Source organism: Corvus cornix, chromosome 9, assembly GCF_000738735.6.
Source record: "Corvus cornix cornix isolate S_Up_H32 chromosome 9, ASM73873v5, whole genome shotgun sequence".
In the NCBI taxonomy this organism is placed as follows: domain Eukaryota; kingdom Metazoa; phylum Chordata; class Aves; order Passeriformes; family Corvidae; genus Corvus; species Corvus cornix.
The window spans coordinates 19172520-19195497 of NC_046339.1; the positions used below are offsets into that span (position 1 = coordinate 19172520).

The following is a 22978-nucleotide window of genomic DNA, read 5'->3' on the forward strand; positions in this document are numbered from 1 at the left end:
ATATGCACAGCACAGTTTGCACAGAGGAATCCTCAAAAGATCTGGAGGCTCCAGAGAGCTGCTGGTTTGTTTACATTTTGTTTTCTTTGTCATTCTTTTAACTCCCCTGCTTTGTGGCCTCTAGATTACTTTGTGCATGCAAATATAATTAGTTTAAATGTCAATACTAACGTTTTAGTAATGGGTTGGAAATGTATTATGGACGTGTTCCCTGTGTATGGCAATGGGTCTAGCTATATATTAGCAGTGTATTTGTTGTAATACTTGTATGTCTAATGGGCCATGCTGCCCAGGAGGTGTGTTTTGGGAAAACAGGAAAGCCAAAGCATGGCAGGTGTCACTGAGGCTACCTGTCAGCCAAAAATAGTTTAGGCGTTGCCCTGTCTGTATGGTGATGTTTGCCTTCATTTTCTCTGAACTGCAGCTTTGGCCTGAATAGGCAGTGGAAGAGCAGTGCCAAACCCCAGAGCTGTGACTCTGAAATGGGTTTTCAGGAAGGAAATAGACAGTAGCTATTTAGAACAGCTCTGAAGTGCAGTGTGTGTAGGGAGCCATCAGCATCTGAAGGGTTACCAGGCATTGGGACCTTAGGGAAGACAGAAATTTTTGTAGGCTTGCTCTGAAGTCCTTTTTCTCTAAATGTTTTGTCACTATTGTAAATCCCCTCCCATTCCTCTCCTTTCCCCTTCTGGTGCACTTGTCCTAAGAGGAACCACAAGTCCTGGGCATGCTTGGAATTCTGGTGGGGAGTGGCGTGGTTTTAACTCTGGTAGCTCAGGGAGGAACTGCATCCCTGCTGCCAAGAGCATGGCAACGAGCTGAATCTTTCATCAAAACTGGGTAAAGCCCATAAGGAAAAATGTACATAAAATTAATTGAGGTTTGCATACTTGGAAGCAAGGATTCAGTCCTGCTGTGACTACTGAGCAACAGAAGGGGAACAGACAGGTTTGGAACCGGCAAAATTTTGAGACCTTTCCTGTCAGTGGTAGTTGCTAAACCCATATGGATAATCCTAGGCATGAATTTGATGAAATTACAAGTATCATGCACAGCTGGCTTCTAAAATAATGTGGGATGCTTCTGAGAGAGAAGTAGTGCAAATGTTTTTATTGGGAATACGTTCGCATGGTGCTGGAAGGTTACAAACACAATGTGCTCGGTCCTGGTCCACCCTGGAAATCTGCTTAGAAGGGCTGTGGTCTCCTGTTGCTGCAGGGTGAGTGTTGCTTTTCTGTGAGACCCTCAAGCAGTGATACAGGTTGCTCTCTATGACGTTTGCTTGTGCCCAGGCGTAGAAGTTCTTGTTCAAAGCTGAATGGGAGAGGGGTCTGGGAGTTTTGAGGAACTGTCATCTGGCTTTGTTGTTTTGAAGGGGAGAATGTCCTGGAATGTCAGTGTTAAGTGATGTTACCTACCAAGGAAGAAGCAGTGATGAATAATATACAGTCCTGCTTTTGTCTTTGGAAGGTACACCAATAAAGGAAAAAAGATTAAAACATTGGCCTTTTTTCTAATCTGGAAAGTTACCATAGAGACAGTGAAATATATATTTCAGTTAGTACCAGGATCCCAAATATACAAAGCCCAGAATTCTGGTTTTGTGTCAGTAAATAAAAATTACAGTATATATGATAAAAATATTTCATTCAGAATATGAAATTCATGACATCAACATTCAAATCATAGCAGAGATGATGGAAGCAATGCACTGAACAGAAACACAGAGAAAGGAAAGCTTTCATTTTTCCTTTATTCATTGATATTTTTCCACTGATCTTGGTGTGGTGCTGGCCACTCCCAAATTACTTTTGTCTTTGTCCATTAGTAATCTCCTGCTCTCTCAACCTTCCCAGGCAGGGTGTGAGCAGGAGGAAGCATGCCGTGCCTCGCTGGGAATGTCTGTAGAGGAAAGCAGGAGGGACAGGCAATGGAGGGCTCCAGGGCTCTCTTCTGTCGCTGCAGCACACACAGAGCTGCCTTTTGAGTTCCCTGGGAAGTATCTGGATGGTCACTGCCCTTCTTTCTTCACTACCTCTTGAGCTGGAAGATGTTTGGAAGGATAAAGTCAGCCCAGTTCTCTTTGCTTTGGTGCCACTTCGGTTTTTGCTCCCGTCTCCCAGCTCTGAAGGAAGGCGTCTTCCTTGATGTGTTAGTCCTTCTTACTGAAGAATTTTTTCTGATTTTTGAAAAGACAAAGAGATGCAGACCAAGTCTCAGCACTTCGGGAAGTAGGATACATCCTGTTTCTTCCCCTTACAGCTGGACTACAGTGTGCTTTGGGGTTGTGGGTTTGATTCTCTGTATGGTTGAATAAGACGTAAAACAAGCACGAGGTCTTGATCTCTCCTCCTGGAGTAAAAGCATATCCAAAGTAAACAATGAACTAATGCCATGGGTGTAGAGGATGGGTTTGGAATGCTCCCCAGGAAGTCTGCTCTGGTTGGCTGTTCCCACCCCTGTGAAGGTTGGTTTTGGAAAGCTCTGTGTAGCTTTTTGCTCAGTCATTGTCTACATGATTAACTTAATTAGTTAAGAAATATCCAAGACATCAGAGTGGCCTGGGCATGTTCCTATGCCCGAGGGGTCAGTGTTTATCTCAAACTCTGAGTACTTGGGAAAAAAATCAAATTAATCTTACAGGCAGATTGACTTGGCAATCAGAAATGACTTGGCTACAGGGATAAAGTGAAATATATATGGATGGGGGACCCCATTTAGCAGTATTTACCCTGGTAAAAATCCCTTTGGCTTTGCTGACAGTGCTGGAGGAGTCAAAAAGGCTGAGTCGCCAGGGAGCGGAAGGAATTCGGTGGGAAGCATTCTTTTGTGCTCTGTGTAATTCTGAATGTGCTTTTAATACTTTGGCGGGGGGTGGGGGGGTTGTACTTTGGATTAAGTACCAAGTTAAAGAATTTAGGCTTAGAAGTTAGCATTTCATCTGTTGCACCAATGTCACCTAGATTTTTATATAAAACAAGTAAAATACTCTGTGCCTGATGTTTCCAAACCCACAAGTAGAAGGGCTTTTTCTTTTTAAACCCCAGTGCACTGACTGACACTATTTGAGAGTAGGAGGTTAGAAGATAGGGAAGGAGCCAGCTGATAAGAGAGAAAATAAGACAAATGGTTTAATAGGTCAGAAGATTTGACTGAAAAGAGTCAGAATAGAGTTATATATAAACGATAAAAATTACATATATGTGTATATCTGCCACACAAGCTTAAAATGGGATTGATATTTGTCTCTCACCTTTTTGGTTTTGTTATCACATTAATGAAACACTACAAATTAGTGTTCAAAATATGAGGCTGATAATTAAGGAGTCTGTCCAGAATCTATTAAAACATAGTAGAAATTTAGCGTCAAATTGATACGCCAGTACCTGGAAGAAAACTAAAACAGAAGTCCCCACTATTATTCCCATTGAAGAACTTAACTGTGTAAGTTTGAAATTGATATTCTGAACTGTAAATAAAATGTGAAAACCCCAAAAAATGACCAAAAAAGCCATCCCTGTTGTAGGGGCTGGAAATAGCCTCATTGTGTTCAGTAAGCTGTGCTGTCTGCTTGGCACTGTAATGAACCAAGTCATTTATTGTGAGACCTCACTGTGGGCTTGCATAAACTCATTTATTGTAGAAAATGGGTACCTGCATATTTACCAATGCCCAGATAAGAAAATAGATCCCACTGGAGCTAAAACCATATTGAAAAAAGTTTATATTTCATGTTAAGAAATTATTGTACACCTCCCCAGGTTGTAGAATTCTAGAAATGTTTTTTTTTTCTGTAGTGTCAATCACACACATATGTTATAGTGAGCTGAGTGCCTAGAGCTCCTGCCTGAAAGTCTTTAGGAATCTGAAAACACATGTGATAAGGTTTTTTGCACATATTCGGTTTCTTTCATTTTAGGTTTTTATTTGCTATCAGCTGTATTAGTGGGTGGATGAGATTCCCTTTCCTACAGAAATCAGGCGTGCAAGTACATGAAAGATGTGGGTGAATTGCTAGGCTTTGCTTTGTTGTTCCCAGATGCCTTTTTTAATTGCCAGCCTCACAAATTGACTTAGGGACCTGAAATTCTAGATAAATCTTTGTTCATAATAGCTTTTCTGCAGGCCAGATGATGCTTTCGTTTACACCTGTGCAACTGCTGCCAGCTGGCTGCTGGGGCAGAGCGAGCTGGAACAGGCTGTTCATGGACAAGGCATGTTTGATAATGAATCAGTGAGAAGCAATAAAGCCAGACCCTCTGTGGTGTTTTGTAGTTCCTTCCAGAGCACGGCCACACCACTCAGGGGTTCAGCTGCTCCTGGCTTTCTGCTCTTCTTGTCTGACACCAGTGGGGTCCTGTGCAGATGGTGGTCATAAAACCACGAGTGGGGACAGAAGCACCAAGCATGAAGCTGGGAGATGTGTCAGGAAGAGAGGGCCGGGGTCAAAGTCCCCCTGGTCACTCCTTGCTGCCCTCCGCTTTGTGCTTGAACTCATTGGAACAAGTGAGCAACTCTGGAGGAAGAGTCGTTGTGTGGAGTTTGAGAGGTCCAAAGGAAATGTGTTGCCTGGATCTGGTGGGCTGCAGAGGACAGGGAAAAGTTGAGTGGTATTACCCTGCAGGCCTAGTTCTCAAAGTATAATAAGCAGTGTTGTGAGGAGTAGGCTGATGGATGGATGGAGAATGGCAGCAGGTCCATCCCAGCTGCCACCCTCTCTTCCAGCTGTTCTGGCCAGAGAAGACAGCTCATAGGGGGCTCCTGCTGTCCATGTATCCAGAAGGACCAAGTACAGTAAAGTTTTGCTCAGTGATGCTGCCCTAGAGGTGAAGAAATTCAGAGCGAATGAAACTCGGTTAGCTATCAGATTTTAGGAATCCTGTGTGAAACTCCAGGGGATGTTTTTGTGAGTTTTAATGTTTGTCTTCATGTTGTATTCCCCTAACCCCCACATGCCCAGGAACAAGAAAAGTCACTTCAGTGGGCAGACCACTCCCTAGCCCACCTACCCTCTCACCTCTCCCGCTGTGTCAGTGGGTTTGTGCTGGTGCTTCAGAGGCTTGGGGTGTGATAACACATCTCACACAGTGGCTGTAGAATGCATAATATGGAAATCCTTTCCACACTCGTATATCTCAAAAAAAGTGAGTTTGTAAGATGACGTGGCAGTACTGTTGATTGTAGGTGGGGCACAGGGCTGTGACATTTCAGACAGAGCTTTGTCAGCATTGAAAAATGGTAACAAGAGCTTGTGATTGAGAAGAGCTGCGCAATGGTGAGTGGAAGCAGCCCTGTGTGCTCTACCTGTGCTGCGAGAGTGCATTTGTGTTCAAACTGAATGCTTTAGAATGTGTTCAGAGAGCATCAGCTGTGTTTGCATGCCAGGAACAATGATGAATCCTAAATTCAGTAGGAAAATAATTCACATCATCTCCAGTACCCATTTTCTGCTGGTGAAGATTATGGTTCTTAAGAAAAAAATTGCTTTCAAGAAGTCCAAAATATAAATGGTACTAAACTAATTGGATCAAATTAATTATATTGAGCTTAATTGCAACTTCATGGCTCCAGATTTATTCCTATGTAATTCTGTTAATACCAAAACTAGAATAAAGTGGTGAGTCAGGTCTATTGTTGGTGAATCTCCACTAGAGATCATTAGCTTGTATACAACTGCATTAAAATTTAAATGACATGCTGCTGTCATTTTTTCTCTTGGTTTGAGAAAATCTGCATTATGTTGGAGCCTCTGGTTAATTTAAATTGAAGCAGCTGAGAAAATGTCATGTAACGATGATACGAGGAATGTAGTCAAATATTAATTGTCTGAAACAGCTCAGCACAATTTGTATTAATGTAAGTAGGAGAGTCATCAGTTCTGTTACCCTGTCAATATGGTGAAACTTCAAAGAAAGCTGCAGTGTGGTGCAAAAGATGCTTTGAATCAATTTAATTGCTAACTAGGGTATACAACTTTGGTATAATACTAAAGAGCCATGCAGAAAACTATTGTGAGAGGTTCCAGCTGAGAGTGGGAGTTGTAAGCAGTGGAAATGTCGAATGAGGGTGTGTTATTTCAGTGTGGTGGTGTGGAGAAATTCTGGTGAGGCTCCAGCATGCCAGGCACAGTACAAGAAAAGATGAAAAGGAATACTTCACTGTCCCACACAACAAACATGTCACACAAAACGCAACAGGTATAAAAGAGGCCAGTGGGAGAAGGGCAGAGGGGGCAGTCGGGCAATCAGGGACCCACTGGGTTCAGCGCATAGTCCAACATTTTGGTTCTTTGCATGCTTCTCATTCATTCTCTTCCCTTTTCCCTCTCCTCCTCTCATCCTTGATTAGCTAACCCAAAATAAAAATGTGTTTAAGAACAGCTGTGAAAACGTACGAGTTTGAATTTTAGGATATTATAATCAGTATGATTAGGTTTCCCACCAAGAAATCTCCTCATCTGCTGTCATGCTGTTAAGGCAGAAATGTGTTAATGAATTAAAGGAATCAGAAGAGGTTCACCAAAAATATCTTTGACTTCCTGCCCCCCTTTCCTGAGCAATAAGGACTTGTTCACAGCCGTAAAGGTGGTTTTAGGTGTGTGCCTATGCATGCTATTTTATATGCCCTTTTATGAAACACATCTCATGAAGAGATGAAATGCAAGGAATTGTTTCAGTGTATTTCAGTCAGGGTGTTGCTCACAGTGTGCGGGTGCCTGTTGGAATAGTTGTCTGCAGTGGTTTGTCCTTGAATCCTGAACTTTCCTTCAACTTTTTCTGTTACTACTTTGTCTATAAATCTGTCTATAACCCCTGAACAACATTGTCTTTGAACTCCGGTGCATCTACTCAGTGAAATTCTCATCCAAGCTTTAATCTTCTCTCACCTTGATACATTTTAACTTCCCTGTTTATGGGCTGGCACACAAACTGAATTTAATGGTGATAAACGTGTTTCTGAGATTAAAAGCTATAAAGTATATATTACGGATTATTCTGAGCCAAATCTTCATTCCCAGCGTGGTAAACTTGGGGAAGTTCGAGCAGGGAGGAGCTGGGGAGCCTGTGGTTGTAGCTTAGGCTCATCTCTGATGTCAAACCACTTGGTTTTGTTTGTTGGTTTTAAAGGGCGCCTGTTAATTTTTGGTGTCTTTGCTATACAGGACATTTAAATTATCACTGAAGCAACTGTCCCAATTTACCTTCACACTGTGTTCAAGAGCAAAGCTTGAAATGTGGAAGTATCTGCGGGGAGAAGAACAACAAACAAATCAAGGCAGAAAGGAAATCTTTCCAGCCCATCCTCCTTTATTTACATTTTCCTGATGCACATAGGGAATGAATTCATGTGTCCTTCCTCTTTCAGAAGGGAAGTGGCCACTGGTTTTGCTTATGCTCTTTGTCAGCATGCAAATTTATCAAGATATGGCAAAACCAGTTTAATACAGAGCCTTGCTCAATTTAAAAAAAAAAAAAAAGCCACTTGTTTGCTGTTAAAATTTCTTAGTATCTGACTCTCTTGCAGTTTCTGATTCAGAGCAGTATAATTTAGTAATCTAAATTGTAGAAAGAGTGTGTTAAAATGTTTTAAAATAGGAGTTGTACATGTGGTTTTGGAGGTGGTGATGGAAATTGAATTATTATGATGCATATATACATTTAAATTAGCAGTTGTAATTCAGAAAAAGAGGATTTTCAGGTGAGTTTTCCAGTGAGGTGTGCTTGTAGATTTGGCCTGGGCCAGACTTTGACTGTGCCTGTTCTTCATATTAAATGTGGTGGATCAGGGCTTTTTTTGGGTCGATCATAAACCTACCTAGAGGGTAAGAACTATTAGAGACCACGAGGAGCCTCTCAAGAGGGGTCACTGCAGGTATAGGTGTGTATAACTATGGATATAGCCTTCCTACAAATGTACACAGACAAATTACTTTTCCAAAAACACTCCTATAACCAATACGACTAAAAAAAATGTTTAGGCCTATGCTTAAGTCTACTAAGTTGAAATCTTTAGGAGTAAATTTTAAGCCTGTGTTGAATTAATTGAATTTAGGCTCTGGTGCTCATGAGTCAGGACCAGTTGTCTGAGTCTTGTGTCTACCTCCCAGGAGACTACAAGCTCTGAACTGCAAAAAGGACATTGCACGGAGCTGTGTATTTGTGCTGAAAGGACAGATTCTTTATCGAAGCCATAACAAGAGGCCACTGGCTTTGGGGCTTGGTTTTGGTTTGTTTTCGTTCTGTTCTGCTTTTCGACCATTTTCCTCTCAAGAAAGCACAGCTGGAGAGCATTAACTGAAAACAAATGATGCTGCAGAATATCTGCTTGTTCACTGCTGCTCTTTCTGCTTAATTCTGCTAAATGCTGCTTGATTGAAGTTTTGAACTGCCCTTAATTGCATCATTTAACACTTAAAAGCCAAAGGTATCTGTAAACTAATCCTCCCTGCCCAGCCCAAGGCATGCAGAGGAGTGTGGGGGAGGGTTACCCCTGAGCCCTTCCCCCTGTTCAAGCTTTCTTGCCTTCCTTTCTCCCTTTAACATACTAAATTCCAAGTGCCGAATTTTTGTGGGATGCGGGTGAGCTCAAATACAGGGCGGTGTTTGTGTTGTTTTTGTATTTCACCTTCCCCACCGTGCCTGCTAAAAGCGAGGGGCGGGTGTGGACAGCACAGAGCTGTATTTGTGCAGGCAGACAACTGTTGGAGACAGTGGCTCCTTATCAGCCGTGCCTGATAACACAACATCTCCCCATCTGCCACCCGGGAGCTTTGGAGGACCGAGTGCCAAAGCTCCCAGCTGCCTGGGAAGGGGCTGCCGGCGGGGGCGGATGGATAAACCTGGGACTTAGGGGAAAATGACAGTGCTGTCCTGCAAATCGCGCTGTGCCCTTTCGAATTGCAGAATTCTCGAGAGAGGTGATTGCTCTGGATCGCCTGGACCGTGATTTAAATGTGATTTCTAAGGTGCTTCACTTAGAAAGTTAGGCTGCACAGAGCTTAAAGACATCTGTGGGGAAAACAGATAAGTGTTATCCTTTGTCCGAGTTTTCGTTGCTGTTAGGAGATTTATTAGCATTTTTTATGGCTGGTCGTAGCCTGTGTTCTTTAATATATTATTTGCAATTTCCTTTCTCTAGATTGTGCCATTTGAGGAACACAGCTCAAATTCTCCATCAGTTGCATCAGGGAAGCCATAAATATGTCACAAGGGGTGTATTTATGTACCCTATTATGCTTTGGAAAGAATTTGGCCTGTACTGTGTAAAATTAAAACAATAATTAAGCTTTGACAGAAAGGTTGGAAGGAAAACTCCTGGCTTACATATATTTGTATTCTTATTGTGTGTGATAATTAAATGGTAGTTACAGATTTCTGCATACTCTAAATCACCCTAATGGAAACACTTAGGCCACGTTACCTCTTAGCAGGTGTCTTAATAACTGGAGGAGGGATGAAAATTGAGGAAAAAGGATTTAATAAAAGCATGCTGCAGTCTGTAATACGGTGGGCACTTCAGTGCACTGCTGGGGGACAGAGGATTGTCCCTCGGAGCAGGTAAACATCAGGGAGCTGAGTGCTGGCAAGCTGTGGAGGAGCTTTCCCATCCCTCTTTCTGCATGTGGGAGTCCCACCAGAGCAGGCCCAGTGTAGGACTGATACCTCGTGTCCATATTGGAGCCCTTTCCATGGCAAGGGATCAGTCGTTGGGAGACACCATCCCTCTGAAGATCATGATGCTCACTGATCTTGGCAAAGTATGAGGTAAAAATGGAGCAGTGAAAGGCAGTGCTGGGCAAAACCTGAGTGCTGCTGACTTAGAGAGGTAAAGACTCAGGAGCAGGAAGGGGAACTGGGCAATAACCACAAAGTGTGGAAAATACAGAAAACCTTGTGCCATGTAGGACACAAACAGTGGCATTGGGATATGAACAGTGGCGTCAGGATAGGAACAGTGCCATCCTGCTTTTTCCTCCTTTCCAGACTGCTTTCTGTGCACTGGCTGTGCAGCACTTCTGCAAGACTTCTTTCTTGAGGCATTGTGGCTTCAGCTCCTTAATGAGCTGCCTCATCCCTTGTGGGGAGTGCAAAGTTGGGACTGGAGAGATGTCCTCCACTTATTTAATGATGTGCTATCCCATCTCTGTCTCCTAACACTGTATTTTTTTTTTTTTTAAATCTAACTTTAAAACTGCCTTTCAGCACTTGGAAATATTAACATGGATCACTGAATATAAGTGCTTTTTAGTAAGTTTAAGGTCAAAACTATGGAAATATAAGGTAGCTTGGTGTCTTAGGTATGTATATGAAATAACTAAAAAAAAAAAATTCTTAATTTTTGGTGACATCAATTCTTATAAAAACTTCCTTCACCCAGCTTTAATTTTGCTGATTGTGGTTCCCCCTCCCAGTTATATCTGCTTTGATAACATGAGATAAAAATACGTTCTTCCTAGATTATTGAAAGCCATGAACATGAGGTGCTGTTAGAGCTTTACAAATTTATTTTAAAAAATAGTGTTGTCATTTGGCAAATAAGTGTTGTGTGCTAAGAGCTGCTCTTTTGAGTGAGCCATATGTAACATTGCAGTTAATAACATTTATTGTTATCGGCTGCTAGATGCCTTTATCTCAACTACAAAAGCCTGTTTGCAGAGAGGAGGCAGCCTTGCTGGAGTGCCAGATTGTTAAATAACTGCAGGTTGCCAAAACTAAATGAACTTTTCGGCTGGTAATGATGTGCAAATTGCTCTCAAAAATGTATGTGCACTGGAGGAATGCTCACAAGCACAGGGTTGTGTCTGGTTACAAACTTCTTTGCCTTTGTCCTTAACCCAGCAATGACACCGTTAGAATGAATGTATCTGTATGTATAATAATACAGTTTTGTGTTATTCATAGCTGAATAGTTACTTAATAGCTATTTTAATTAATGTAAGTAACCAAATATATATTTAAGGAATTTTTAAGTTATTAGCTATTATGTTAAATAGCCATTTAAGCTGTGTTGTGGCCCTCTTGGTGAAATGCAGCTCTGGGTGAGAGGAGTGCTCCCAAAGTGTTCCCCTGGGTGTGACTGTAGTGTAGGGAAAGGAAGGTTTGCAAATGGCCTTTTTTTAAACTACTGGTACCAGACGGGGAGACACAGGAATTCAACACTGACATGTCAATTAAGCAGTATTTTTTTTATAATTAATTTTTTATATTTTTTATTTTCTTGAAAAATAATTTCCTGTAATATGGCAGATACGAGGAGATACCTTCGGGTGAAGAGGTCTCAGAGTAAACTTTGAATGAGAAGGTGATTAGTTAAAGTACGTTCAGGAAGGTGGCTGGAGTTGGCCCAGGCATGGAGCTGTGTTACCCAAAAGCTGCAGTTCCTCCCCAAGTGCTGCTGCAGCCCAGAGGAAGCGCTGGATTTCCTGTGCAAGGCTTGCTCCCTTGCCCTGGAGTGTCTCGCCTTGGATTTCTTAGCCTGGTTGGGAATTTTGTACAAAGAGCCATTCTTGTGAATCATGTTTTCTTTGCAATTTTGCATTCCAGCTCAGCAATTCATTCCTTCTTTTTCTAATGGCAAGGACATTCCTGGAGTTCACATGACTTTGGAAAAATGGTTAGTTCAGGTTCTTCTGGGGGCCTTGAATGTTCCAGTTGCAATCTGTTGGGGGTTGTTTTAAAAATACAACTCTTGGTATACCTAATATGCATTAGAAGTAGTGGGATGTTCAGACAAACAGTTAATATCCCTGAATTTAAGAGTTTTTCAAAGGTAAATATTTAAAGGTGTGAAAGAAAGGCTTTTTCAGTAGCCAAGTTAAAGGTAACGATGTGGCCTCAGAGTATTCATCTTCCCAACCCTCGCATTATTAGACTCTTCCCAGCAGTATTTGTATGACCTCAAATGAAAACAGCATTTTGGAAATATGATTTGAGCGTTTGAATGTGCTGTGGAGTGTTTTGGATACATCAAGTCTGTGTGCGTGTTTCAGGTGGGGTGCATGGCAACATCCTCAGGTTGAACCAGTCCTTTCCTTTCTGGAAGGACTGAGTTACTCGTGCTTTTATTCCTGCTTTGTAAAATACGTAGTAAAAATGTGAGATGTGGTGAAAGGGGGGTGCTGGCATTAAGGTACACACGAAATGGTTAATGATGGTTCTTTTGAGCTAGGCTGCCTGAAAAATGTCAGTCTTTAATTTTAAAGTTCTGCCTTGGTCCCATAAATTATTTTGAAATTAAGATTATTTCTTTTTCTGAATTTAATTTTTATTCATTTAGGACTGTGCACAGCTACATAAATTTTTAACTTAAAACGCTCTTATTACAATTTTTTCTCAAGTTATTACAACCAGCACCCAGAAAACACAATTTTTATTTAGTATTGTAGGACTAACCTGTTCTGAATTTGTTGTAGGTTTGAACTGCTGTCGGGCAGAATAAAAAGAATATAGTTCAATTTTCAAGTTGCAAAAACACATTTAGTATGTGCAATTTAGCAGCTGTTGCAAACACTTGAGGGCATTTCTTCAGCATTTGAAAATTCCCTGTAGAAGTGAGACAGGAGACATTCATTTCGCATTTCAAGCTTGAAAAATAATTTAACCTTTCCTTAAATTGTGTTTTGAAGTTTGGGATTGACGCTGTGCCTGGCTGCACAGATGGTTACATTTTACATATTCCTTTGTCTAGGGAAAAAAAAAGAGACCACATGGTCAGTTAATGGCTTTAAACACTCCTAGTCCTCATTTTATATCTTCCTAATGGGACCTCAGAGATTGTGGGAAGATACTCAGAAAACTGTTGTTTATGGTGTAAGACTTGTAAGATGTGTTGTATTCTGTGTCCCAGAACTCATGAGCTATTTTTGCTCCTGCTTATTAATCCTGGTTAATGAATTTTACAGCTTCATCCCTTAAGATTTAACATTCATAATTCTGCTGTGGAAAAAATTGAAACTAAGATCACCGATGTGTAGAAAATGTTGCTTTGTTACTGGAATGTGAGGGCTCTTATTTTGTAATTTTTAATAGGTAAAATTATCAATGAGGTGTATTTTCAAGAAGTAGACTCCATATCAAGTCACTGAAATGGGTTACAAGCTAAAAAAGCTTTAGTCTTTCAGAATGCTTTCTAAGCTTTTTTGCAGCCACTTTGGGGAAATACCATAGTGAACCGTGGACAACACAAATCAAATGTGTTGCTGGGATAAATGATGGAAAATCTATTAAGTCAGTGGTGTGTCACCAGAGGAGACAATTACAGCGTATAAAACCAGTCCTTAATTGGATATTTTGTGATTTGCAATGATTTTTTTTTTTTTTGGAAGTAGTTTTAAAAATATCAGCTAACAAATTGATAGATTAACACAGAATTATAGAATAAAGTCATGGAATGGTTTGGGTTAAAAGGGACTTTAAAGGTCATCTGGTTCCATCCCCCTGCTGTGAGAGGACACCTTCCACTAGACACAGTGTGTGTAAACCTGCACGTGGCACATAAAAGAGTGCTCTACAATGTTGAGCGCTTTTAAGAAATCTGTCAAGTTTATAAAATGTCATCACTACAGTATAGGCACAGGACTTTTTTCCCCTCCATTTGAAAGTGCTAGTAAGGGTTTTAAGACTACTTCTGTTTTAGCATGTAAAGAGGAAGAGCTTCCTTTAATCTTTTGAGTTCTTACCCTTTTAAACCAGCACGTGCAAAAAAAATCCATCTGGTTGGAGTTCTTAAAGATAGCGGTAACTGGTACAAGACTTCACAGCTTTATTCCAGTTCCCGGGGCAAAAAGATTTCCATTGCCAACACTGCAGTCACAGAGATGGTTCTTGCTACTATGAGGTGGAAATTTCATGATGTTCCTGCAGTTCTGTGCAAGCTTTGCAGGCCAGGATGAGACGTAGGGGTGAGATGGTTTGAGATGCTGGGGATCAGTGTTTGGGTCTCCAGTATTAAGTGCTATCAGCGAGGCATTTCTGGCAGATACTTAATTCACTTTGATTAAATTAAACTTGAGACATCTGAAGATGTTGTTTATATATTTTGGGGGTGTTGGTGTACATCCATATCAGAACACACACCCTGCCTTCCAGTCAGCCAAATTCTCCTCCCCTAATTCATTCACAGAGGAAAAGGTTATGTTTCCTCTAGATTTTTGAGGGTGTTTTGTTTGGTTTTTTCTTCCAAGGAACTTCCTAGAAAGTAAGGAAAAGCACTGTTGGCTGAGAAGTTTGGTTACCCCTAAGTGCCAGTTCCAGTTCCTAAGATGCAGAAGGAGCTGGGATGTAAAGGTCAGGAGCTGCCAGTGTAGTTCGCGTTAACACAACATGACAAATGTTGTATTATAAACACAGAAACTCTTTGTCTTGTTTGAGATCTGGAAATGTAGGAACTTCTCATGCTGCAGCTTAGTAGGGTGGCCTGAGGAGTGGTTTGGCATTATTATTGTAAACTTCACAGATAAAGAAGCCTAGTGTGAAACTTTGCAGCGCCTTACCATGGGTGAAACATAGAAAATTCTGCCTTGGTTTCTAGTGATTATCTTAACTGCTTCAAGATACCAAGGTTTTCCCAATACCATTACTATCTTTATGACTGATCGATAGAATACAGAATCTCTGTTAATAAATAAAACATCTGTAAATGGAGCTGCTGAAAAATTAACTCTTTCTTTTCTTTCTCCTGTTTTTCCAGCGGAACCCCTGCCTTTAATGGACTTGTGCCGAAGATCAATTCGTTTTGCTCTTGGCAGAGACCGCCTGCATGACATAGAAATTCTACCTTTGCCTCTGTCTCTGAAAAATTATTTACAGTACCAATAAGACATCTAGAACCCTCTGGCCTCACATTGGACTTCATCAATGCAAATGGCAGAAAATTGTTTACAGCAAAATATAAATCTTTGTGATGGACACTTAAGTGTTATTTAATTTTTAATATATATTTTTTTTCTGAACCAGTGAAAGCAGGTCACTGTGGGGGACTACTAAAGAATGTGAAAACATTGATTTGATTGAGGTTCATGTGTTACCTGTTGCCTGTTGTGTTTACAGTCCTGAAGGCTAAAATTCTCATCTCTCATACATTGGTTTATCTTTGTTGCCTCTGGTAAATGCCAATAGAAAATCTGACCTGCAAGATTCACTGTCCTGCAGGACAGAGCATTCTTCAATATTATGATTTTTATTTTTCTTTTTCTTTCTCTCTCCTACACTTTACCCCAATAAATAAAAATAAATTAGCAAAAGTCTTGACAGTAACTTCTGAAAAATATTTAAACCTTGTCTTTGGTAAGCAGAGTTGTTGAGAGTTCTGCATGTTCAGTGCTCAACATAATTAGGCCTATAATATCTAAAAGCTCTAATGTTTAAAAAAAGCAGGTTATTGTGTAGAAGAAGAGAACGTGGTTTAAAAACATGAGAGGAAAAAAATGGTTTATGTGTCAGATCAGTTTCTGGACTTGGTAACAGTAAGGTGCAGTTCGTTGTTTTCAAGACCAAATCTAGTCCCTCCAAAGTTCTGCAGTTTAAAACAAAGTGTTCACTTTGTCCCAAGAATTTAGGATATTCACATTTTAGAAAGCTTGTCACTTTTTTTTATTTGAACAAATTTATGATTTTTATGTGGTATGAACTCTAAGTACTTTGTTTTCTTTTTAATGTATGTGTGGTTATAATGTTTATTTATCTGTTTAGCATCTGTGGAGTTCTCATTTAACTGTTTCCCATCTTGGGGTGACTGATTTTGGTTTTCTCCCCAGCTCAATCTGAAATGTATCAATTTTTCAGGCTCATCCCTTTTTTTTTAAGATGCTGCTTTCTGTTTGCGTTTCTTACATGTTTCAAGTTATCTGCCTGAATCATTATTTAGTTTTTAAACTGGAAGTTGTTGTTATGGCAGAATGTCCAATGTTTAGACTGAGCTGCCTTCAGCATATTTTAATGTGAATTTACTGATGAATGAGGAGAAAATTTCTAATAAAGTCTACTGTCCAAAGTAAAACTCCTCTCTCCTTTGATGAAGTGTTAAAACCTGTACTGCTCATAGCCCAGAGGTGAAGTTCAGTTCGTCATGCAGCATTGCAAATGCTTCTGTTTTATTCTTCTGTGGGATTGCTGTTCTGGGTTCCTGTGTGAGAGATGTGGCAGGCAACGTCCTGTCCCATTCCTGACTTGTCCCACTCACCGTGAGTGTGGCCTTGCTCTTGCTCCCAATACCATTCTGCTCAGATTCCTCAGAACAAAACCTTACTTCTGAGCCAAGCTGTGCTTTGGGACTTGGTGCTTTTGAGGCTGGTTGGAGTTTGACTGCTGTGCACTGGTGATCCAGGCAAAATCACAGCCCACAGAGGGCTGCCCTGCTCTCAGTCACCTCTGGGAACAGAATTACAGTTCCAGCTGGCAAAAAGAAATGTGAGATACAACAACACAAGCAAGAGTGGAAGCAACAAGGGCAAGGTAACACAGGGGTGTCAAAAATGAAATAACTAATATTTGCTTGTCTGGGCTTAACTGTAAGCTGATGTCTGCTTCAGCATGGAATTATTTTAGACTTGCTTTCACTTAAGGTGAGAGGTACATACTGCATTCCTTCCCTTAATCTTAACAGAGGGGAAGAAACTACTGCAGTGATCCCCATTTTTTACTTTTCCTGCTTGCTTTTATTTCATTTAAATGTTTTGTCTCAGTAGGTATGTAGGAAGAAGGAGCTATAAAATTATGATAGCTAACACAAAAGGCAGAACAAAGCTGTGCCAAGTGATCTGTTGTAAGCAAGGTAAGCACCTGTTCAGGAATGGCAGAGCAATCCTGGTAGATCTTATTTTTCCACCCCCAAAGTCCATGTAAGGTAAGCATTCCCTAAAGCTAGTGTTCTACTGTGTGTAACTACAGACTTCATGTTCCTTTGAATAACTGCAGTGACACAAGTGTTCTTTCACGTGACCCAGGCCAACAGCTTCTTAATGTTACGGTAAAGTCGGAACTGATATCATAAGACAAACGAATGGTGCCTCTGTATGTTAATTAACCTAATTACAGTTGCATTGGAATGTCAGTTGGTGCCCTTTCTGTGATGATTCCTCTAAACCAAACATCCTTACTTTTAACTTTCAAATATTTTTTCTAACACTTAGTGTCTTCCAAGGAGTGCTTGTTCTACAGGAACGATAATTTTCTTCTTTTACTGTTTCCTAATTGCATGTTGTGATTCTGTGGATGGTAGATAAACTCCTTTGTATGGGATTAGGGCCATGTTTTTGGAGATCAAAGTCTTTTTGATACAGTTTTCTTGGTCTTTGTAATGAGAATGCACTGTGGAGAATATTAATGATACTTCAGTGTTCTTCCTAACCATCCCTGTGCAAATGGATTCTCTTCCAAGAGCGTTTATAGGAAACACAGAGTACAGGTAAGGATGAATCAAGCATTGAGGCTAAACAAGTGTCAGAGAACCTTCTCACAAGGAGTACCAGGAAGAGTCTCCTCTCTGCTGGTGAGCTCCAGCCTGGGTGCTGTGTCCCTCATGTTGATTCTCCAGGCTCCCTTTACTGGAATGCAAACGTTGCTTCAGGAGGGAATTGAGCAATAATTTAGAAAGTGGCCATGCATTGCCTTTTGCCCAAATCAGAGGTCAAACGCTAAATTGTTACCTTCCTTCAACCAAAGCAGTTGAAACTTCTCAGAATCTCTATCCTGGCCACCTAAATGCAGGAAGATCCCTACCCAGAGGTCCACTCTGGGGGATATCTGACAGAGGGGATGATCACTTACTACGAAGCTGCACTCCTTTGAGATTTGGAGTGAGATCTTCCTTGCCTTTGTATTTTTAATTTCCTGCCACTTCTGCCTTTCATTACATGAAAAAACATAATCGATGTGATGGTTTTCAGCTTTCACTGTGTCCCTGTGCCTGAGTAACAGGAGTGTGGCTTCTCTAGACATTCTATGGAAGTGAATTTCAGAATCACAGAATATTCTGCGTTGGAAGGACCCACAAGGATCATTGAGTCCAACTCTCAAGTGAATGGCCCATATGGGGATCAAACCCACAATCTTTTATTAGCACTCTGCTCTGACCAGCTGAGCTAATCTCACACCCAGTGTTCCTATGGCTGATAAACTGAGGGGAACAGAAGCTCTGTAATGCAAAACACCGGAGTTTGTTGTAGTATTCGATCGGAAAGGGCACATGCCTGGGAACTGCAACCAAATTGCAACCTTTGTGAGGGGTGCATGCTAATTAGTGGGTTGCAAAAGGAAATATTTTACCTACTCTGCATGTGATTCTCTAATGTGGCCCCTTCCTAGGAATTATTGAAGGTTCAGAATCTCTTCTGTTACAATAGTGGTTAAGACTTGTGGGAACATGTATCATAGCTTCTCTTCTTTACTTCTCAGTATTCTTCACCCCTCTGCAACTCATGTGGGGTTGGGGTATTGATTTATCTCCCTGGAGGTGCTGCTTTGGTGATCACGATTCACAGGTGCTGTAATCTGAGTGACACACTCAGCTTTTAGACTTACTAAGGCTGTAATTTTCTAACACCTACATTCGGAGTCAAATTTGAGAAGCCACTGTCCTTTGGTGTAACAGCTGTCACATGTGTCCCACTACTAGGCTGATAAAGTCTGTGCTACAAAGGCTTTATTTCTGCTTCAGATTGAACCACTGGGGATGTGTTGAAATGTCTGCATTCTCATCCAGAGACAATGTAGTACAATCTGCAGGGAAACCATCAAGTTTTATTTTAGTCTTCACATGTAGTCTTTCTGGTGTTCATGCTTTTATATCAACAGATCAACTTTTGCTGTTGCGGTAGGACCTAACTTTGGAGCAGTTGCTCAGTGTTCACTTGAAGCTGGGAAAAGCTGTTACAGAGCAGACGTGTACAAATCATTTGAGTGTTTTTGATAGTTATAAAAGAGCAGCAAGCCAGAAATGCTATAAACTTTCCTTCTCATCTCCATTACAGTTGGTGTTGTTAAACTATAACCATATGTTCTCCTGTCAGTCAGCGGCAGGCACAGAACAGCCAGCTCTGTATCAGCCCCAGCAGAGCCCATTCAGGTGCAATTCCCACTGACATCAGCGGGAGATCTGCCTGAGTCAGCACTGCTGCTTTTGGTTCCCATGTAAAGATCCCCAAACATTTCCAATACATTGTATTGAGCCATACTTTATTATATGTAAGCAATCTCGAGCAGATGGTTTCTGCAGCAGTTTTTCTAATTTGGCAAAACATGCTGGCAAGTGGAGTTAGGTGAATGTTGTGAGAAAGTTGAACAAAAAAATGCATCTCGTTGAGGCTGAGAGCAGTATTCAAAGGGGAAGCCAGACTTCTTGGCTCCTTGGTGATGGTTTTTCATTTATAAACCTTTAGAATCTCACAGTGGTTTTTATTCTGTATGCTTAAAGGAATGTAGGATCTTTATCCACTCCTGTTTATCTCAAAAGAATGTCTGGTGATCATAAAGTGGAAATCCCTCTGCTTGATTCAAAAAGACACCAAAAAACCTCCTTCCTCCTTGGGAAACGTTCTCTGTAGACACAGAGCCATGGGAAAGATACAATACACATCAGCCTGGATGGCCCCCGCCTTATGTTTTTTTTTTCTTTTTCTTGAGGTAGCAACTGTTCCTTCAGAGAAGGTGTCAATGGGTTCTGCAGGCATTGTCTAAAATAGAAATGTTTTGAAACACCTGCAACAAAGCTAAACACCCTGCTGAAGGTATATTGAAGCAAATTTGGGTGTACTGAGGTGGGGGCAGAGAACAAAGAATCAGAGCTCAGAAGAATAGTGTTCACCTTGTTTTCTTTTTTTTGCCCCACTATTGAGTAGAAGTAAATTCAGAGTGGAAAGGAATAAAGAAAAGTTGTTCATGCTTCCATTGCCATCGAGTGTTTAGTTTAAAGCTTAAGCATCTGTTTTCCCCAGTAAACCTTTTTTGCGCAGCCTTAACATCCCAGGGCTCTACCACTGACTGCTGCAAAAGCCTCTGAATGTCTCTGGACTCTGCAGTTGGGTGTAATAGCACCCAGTTCCATGTCTTGTCCTGTTAGAACTTAATTCATTAACTTCTGGGCAAAGAGCACAGCCACTCTGTCATCATTGACACTGCTGCAGCAACATGTGGGGGTACCCAAACCAGCTCCCATCCTCAGCAGAGAGAGCCCAGCCCTTGGCAGAGCAGAGCTCAGTGTGGGGCAGTTCCTGTGCCAGGCGGCAATGGGACAGCAGCACGAGCATGTCTGCAGGCAGTGATGGATGGCTGAGCTGAAGCGGGTCTGCATTTCAGTTGGGAGGCAGCTTTGCAAATCCTGTTTAAGACAGGTGTCAGGATCAGGTACTTGCAGTTTCATTTGTGTAGCTGTGAAGATTTGTAAGGTATATATAGGCTCTGATCTCTGCAGGTGACAGCAGATGTAGAAGCAGAGTTGATGTCTTTAATAACTTTAACATATTAGGGGTGCTTACAGTGGAGACAGCTATGTTGGATTTTCATGTACTGTTTCTGTGCCTTTGAAAGCTACAGCACAAAAGGCAGGTGTCTTCAGACTTCTAGGGAAGAGCAAACAAAACACATAAATGAGCTGATATTTCTGCCAGTCCTCATGTATGACAAATGCTATTGCCAGTTCCGGATGCCTGTCACAAGCCAGCATCACAGAGGCACTTAGCTGAGATCAGAATCTTCTCAGTGGTGCCTGCATCGGTTTCCTCCATATTTACCTATTTTTTTAAGAAGAAAAAAGGTATTAAATAAAGCTACTCAAATTGTGAGCTTAACTTGAAAATGCAGTCTTCTAATGAATAAAATGTTTATATCACACTTAAGACTTTATTAGTACACAAATAACTGCTGCACAAATACCTGGGAAACTAGTGCATGTTTTTAATGGGAAAATGGTTCAGCCTTTTCTCATTTTACTGAGAAAATCAGTTTGGCAAGTGCTGTGCTTCTCATGTAGCAAAATGTGAACAGCTCTAAGGCAAGGAGCCAGAATTTCAGTATATGCATTTGGAAGTGACTTCCTAAGCACACTAAACATACCTGTGGCATTATTTTGGGGACTGAAGTCTTACTTCATTTGTAGATAACTTTTAACTTTTGGGAACTAATAGGATTGGGATCCTTGTAAGCTAAGTATTCTATACTCTCTTTCTCTATTGTCTAGAAATGAACCATACCAAAACCAAACTCCCCCCTTTAATTAAGCTACCTGGGTAAACTTGGCCTGGCATCAGGTGCTGCTGGTATTAAAATGTTACCCAAGTACCATCTAATTACATAAACCTCCACTGGAAAAAGCCATCTAGAATAGGAAAGGATGTTTATTAAATTGGCCTCCAGAAGTACTGAGATGAATTCCAAGTGGTGCTGTAAACTTTTATGTTCTTGATTATTTGCTGATTCTCCCTCCAACCCGCCTCTACCATTTCCTGTGTACATCAAAGACAGCAGTCCAATTTTTCCATTTTTTCTTTGACCCTAAGTTTTCATACAAATAAAACTACCCAATTCTTTTATTCATTGTTACTAATCTTGGTGCATCTTTTATCTCATTTTACCTCATTACCATCTTTTACCTCATTACCATCTCTTACCTGGTATTTGAGACTCAGGCTGTGTTTCCCAAGCTGAGCTTCATGAAAATCCACCTTGTAATTTCATTCTTCTCCTCACCATCCGCTTTTGGAAAAGCATCTTACTATTGAACTTCACTGTTATGACTCCAAGAGCCCACTCAAAAGGATATTGGGACATGTCACATTGGTGGCTTGCTGTTGAAGTGACCTAATTAGTTTTTAATGTAATAACTGTCCAGTTATTAAGGTCAGTGTCCCCAAATGGCCTCATTCTGCACATCTACACAAAGACACAGGAGACCATTCCTAATTTGCAGCTAATACACCTTTTGTCTTGTGTGTTTGCCTTTTATATGCAATTTCCCTTGACTCTTCTACTGGGGCGTCACCCTGGGAAACAGTGGGTGCTTCAGCCTTCCATGACCCCAGTTTAATTTGCCTTTTCAGAAGGATCAGCAGTATTTAAAGTAAGAATTTGTTTTAGATCAAAGTTCTTTGAGCTGTCACAAGAGCATTGCACAAGATTGGAATAAATCTGGATTTTAATAATAGAGCTGCTTAATGTTGAGGTTTAAAACTCAACGCTTCAGTTCCTCTCACATCATTAACTCTCCTACACTAAGGAATGTTATACACAACTTTACTATCAGTGATTACTCTGACATAAAAATAAGAGAAATAAATCTGTAGTTGTAATACAGAAAATTCCTCATCTCTGAGATCCATGACCTCCAGCTTCCTGCTGAATCTGAGCTGGAAAAAAGAGATCTGGAGAGGCTGGTTCCTTGCATTGCTTGGTATTCCCATCCGCCACAGAAGGGGGAACAAATGTTTTTAGTTGTCAAATAACTGATAATAAATGGACAGCTGGGATAGGAACCTCTCCTAGGATGTTGTGTCTTGTGCACTGAAAGGTGAAATACATGTTTGGGGTTTTTTTCCCAAAATTTTATCTCTCCAGAAAGATCTCCTAAATCTTTATCTTCTAAACATGTGCTTCCCATTGGGCATGAGGAGATGCTTCTAATCCTTTTGAAATACTAGTCTTTTGGATCAGGCAACTTTGTGACTTGGGAAAAGGAAGGACACTTTATATCATGCCCTCTTTTTATTTATTTTATCTTTAGTTAAGACTTTAAAGTTTTGTTTGATTTCCGATTTTGGAATTTATCTGTAGAAATACAAAAATATTCTCTTTCTTTTTTGAGTTTCCTTACTGAATAGTCTTGCTATAATTAAAGAAATTGGAGAGTCAAATGATGTCTTTTATGAGACCAACTGAATGAAACTGAAGAGACATTTTCAGGCACAGAAATGCTTCACTGAAATACAAACACCAGTTTTCAAAATTAAATTCAGATTAAGAACTGTTTAAACTTGATTTTGCCGCACAGA

The 22978-nt window shown here is 40.7% G+C and overlaps 1 protein-coding gene across 6 annotated transcripts in view; it reads left to right on the forward strand.

Annotated features, from left to right (window-relative positions):
• Positions 1 to 16000, forward strand: part of SPSB4 (splA/ryanodine receptor domain and SOCS box containing 4) — an 81043-nt gene extending 65043 nt beyond the window's left edge. For all 6 annotated transcript variants that reach the window (XM_039557098.1, XM_039557092.1, XM_039557093.1 and 3 more), the window contains one exon: positions 14689 to 16000. In XM_039557098.1, coding sequence (XP_039413032.1) covers positions 14689 to 14816 — 128 coding nt within the window. In that variant the 3' untranslated portion in view covers positions 14817 to 16000. The remainder of the gene's footprint in view (positions 1 to 14688) is intronic.
• Positions 16001 to 22978: the final 6978 nt, after the last annotated feature.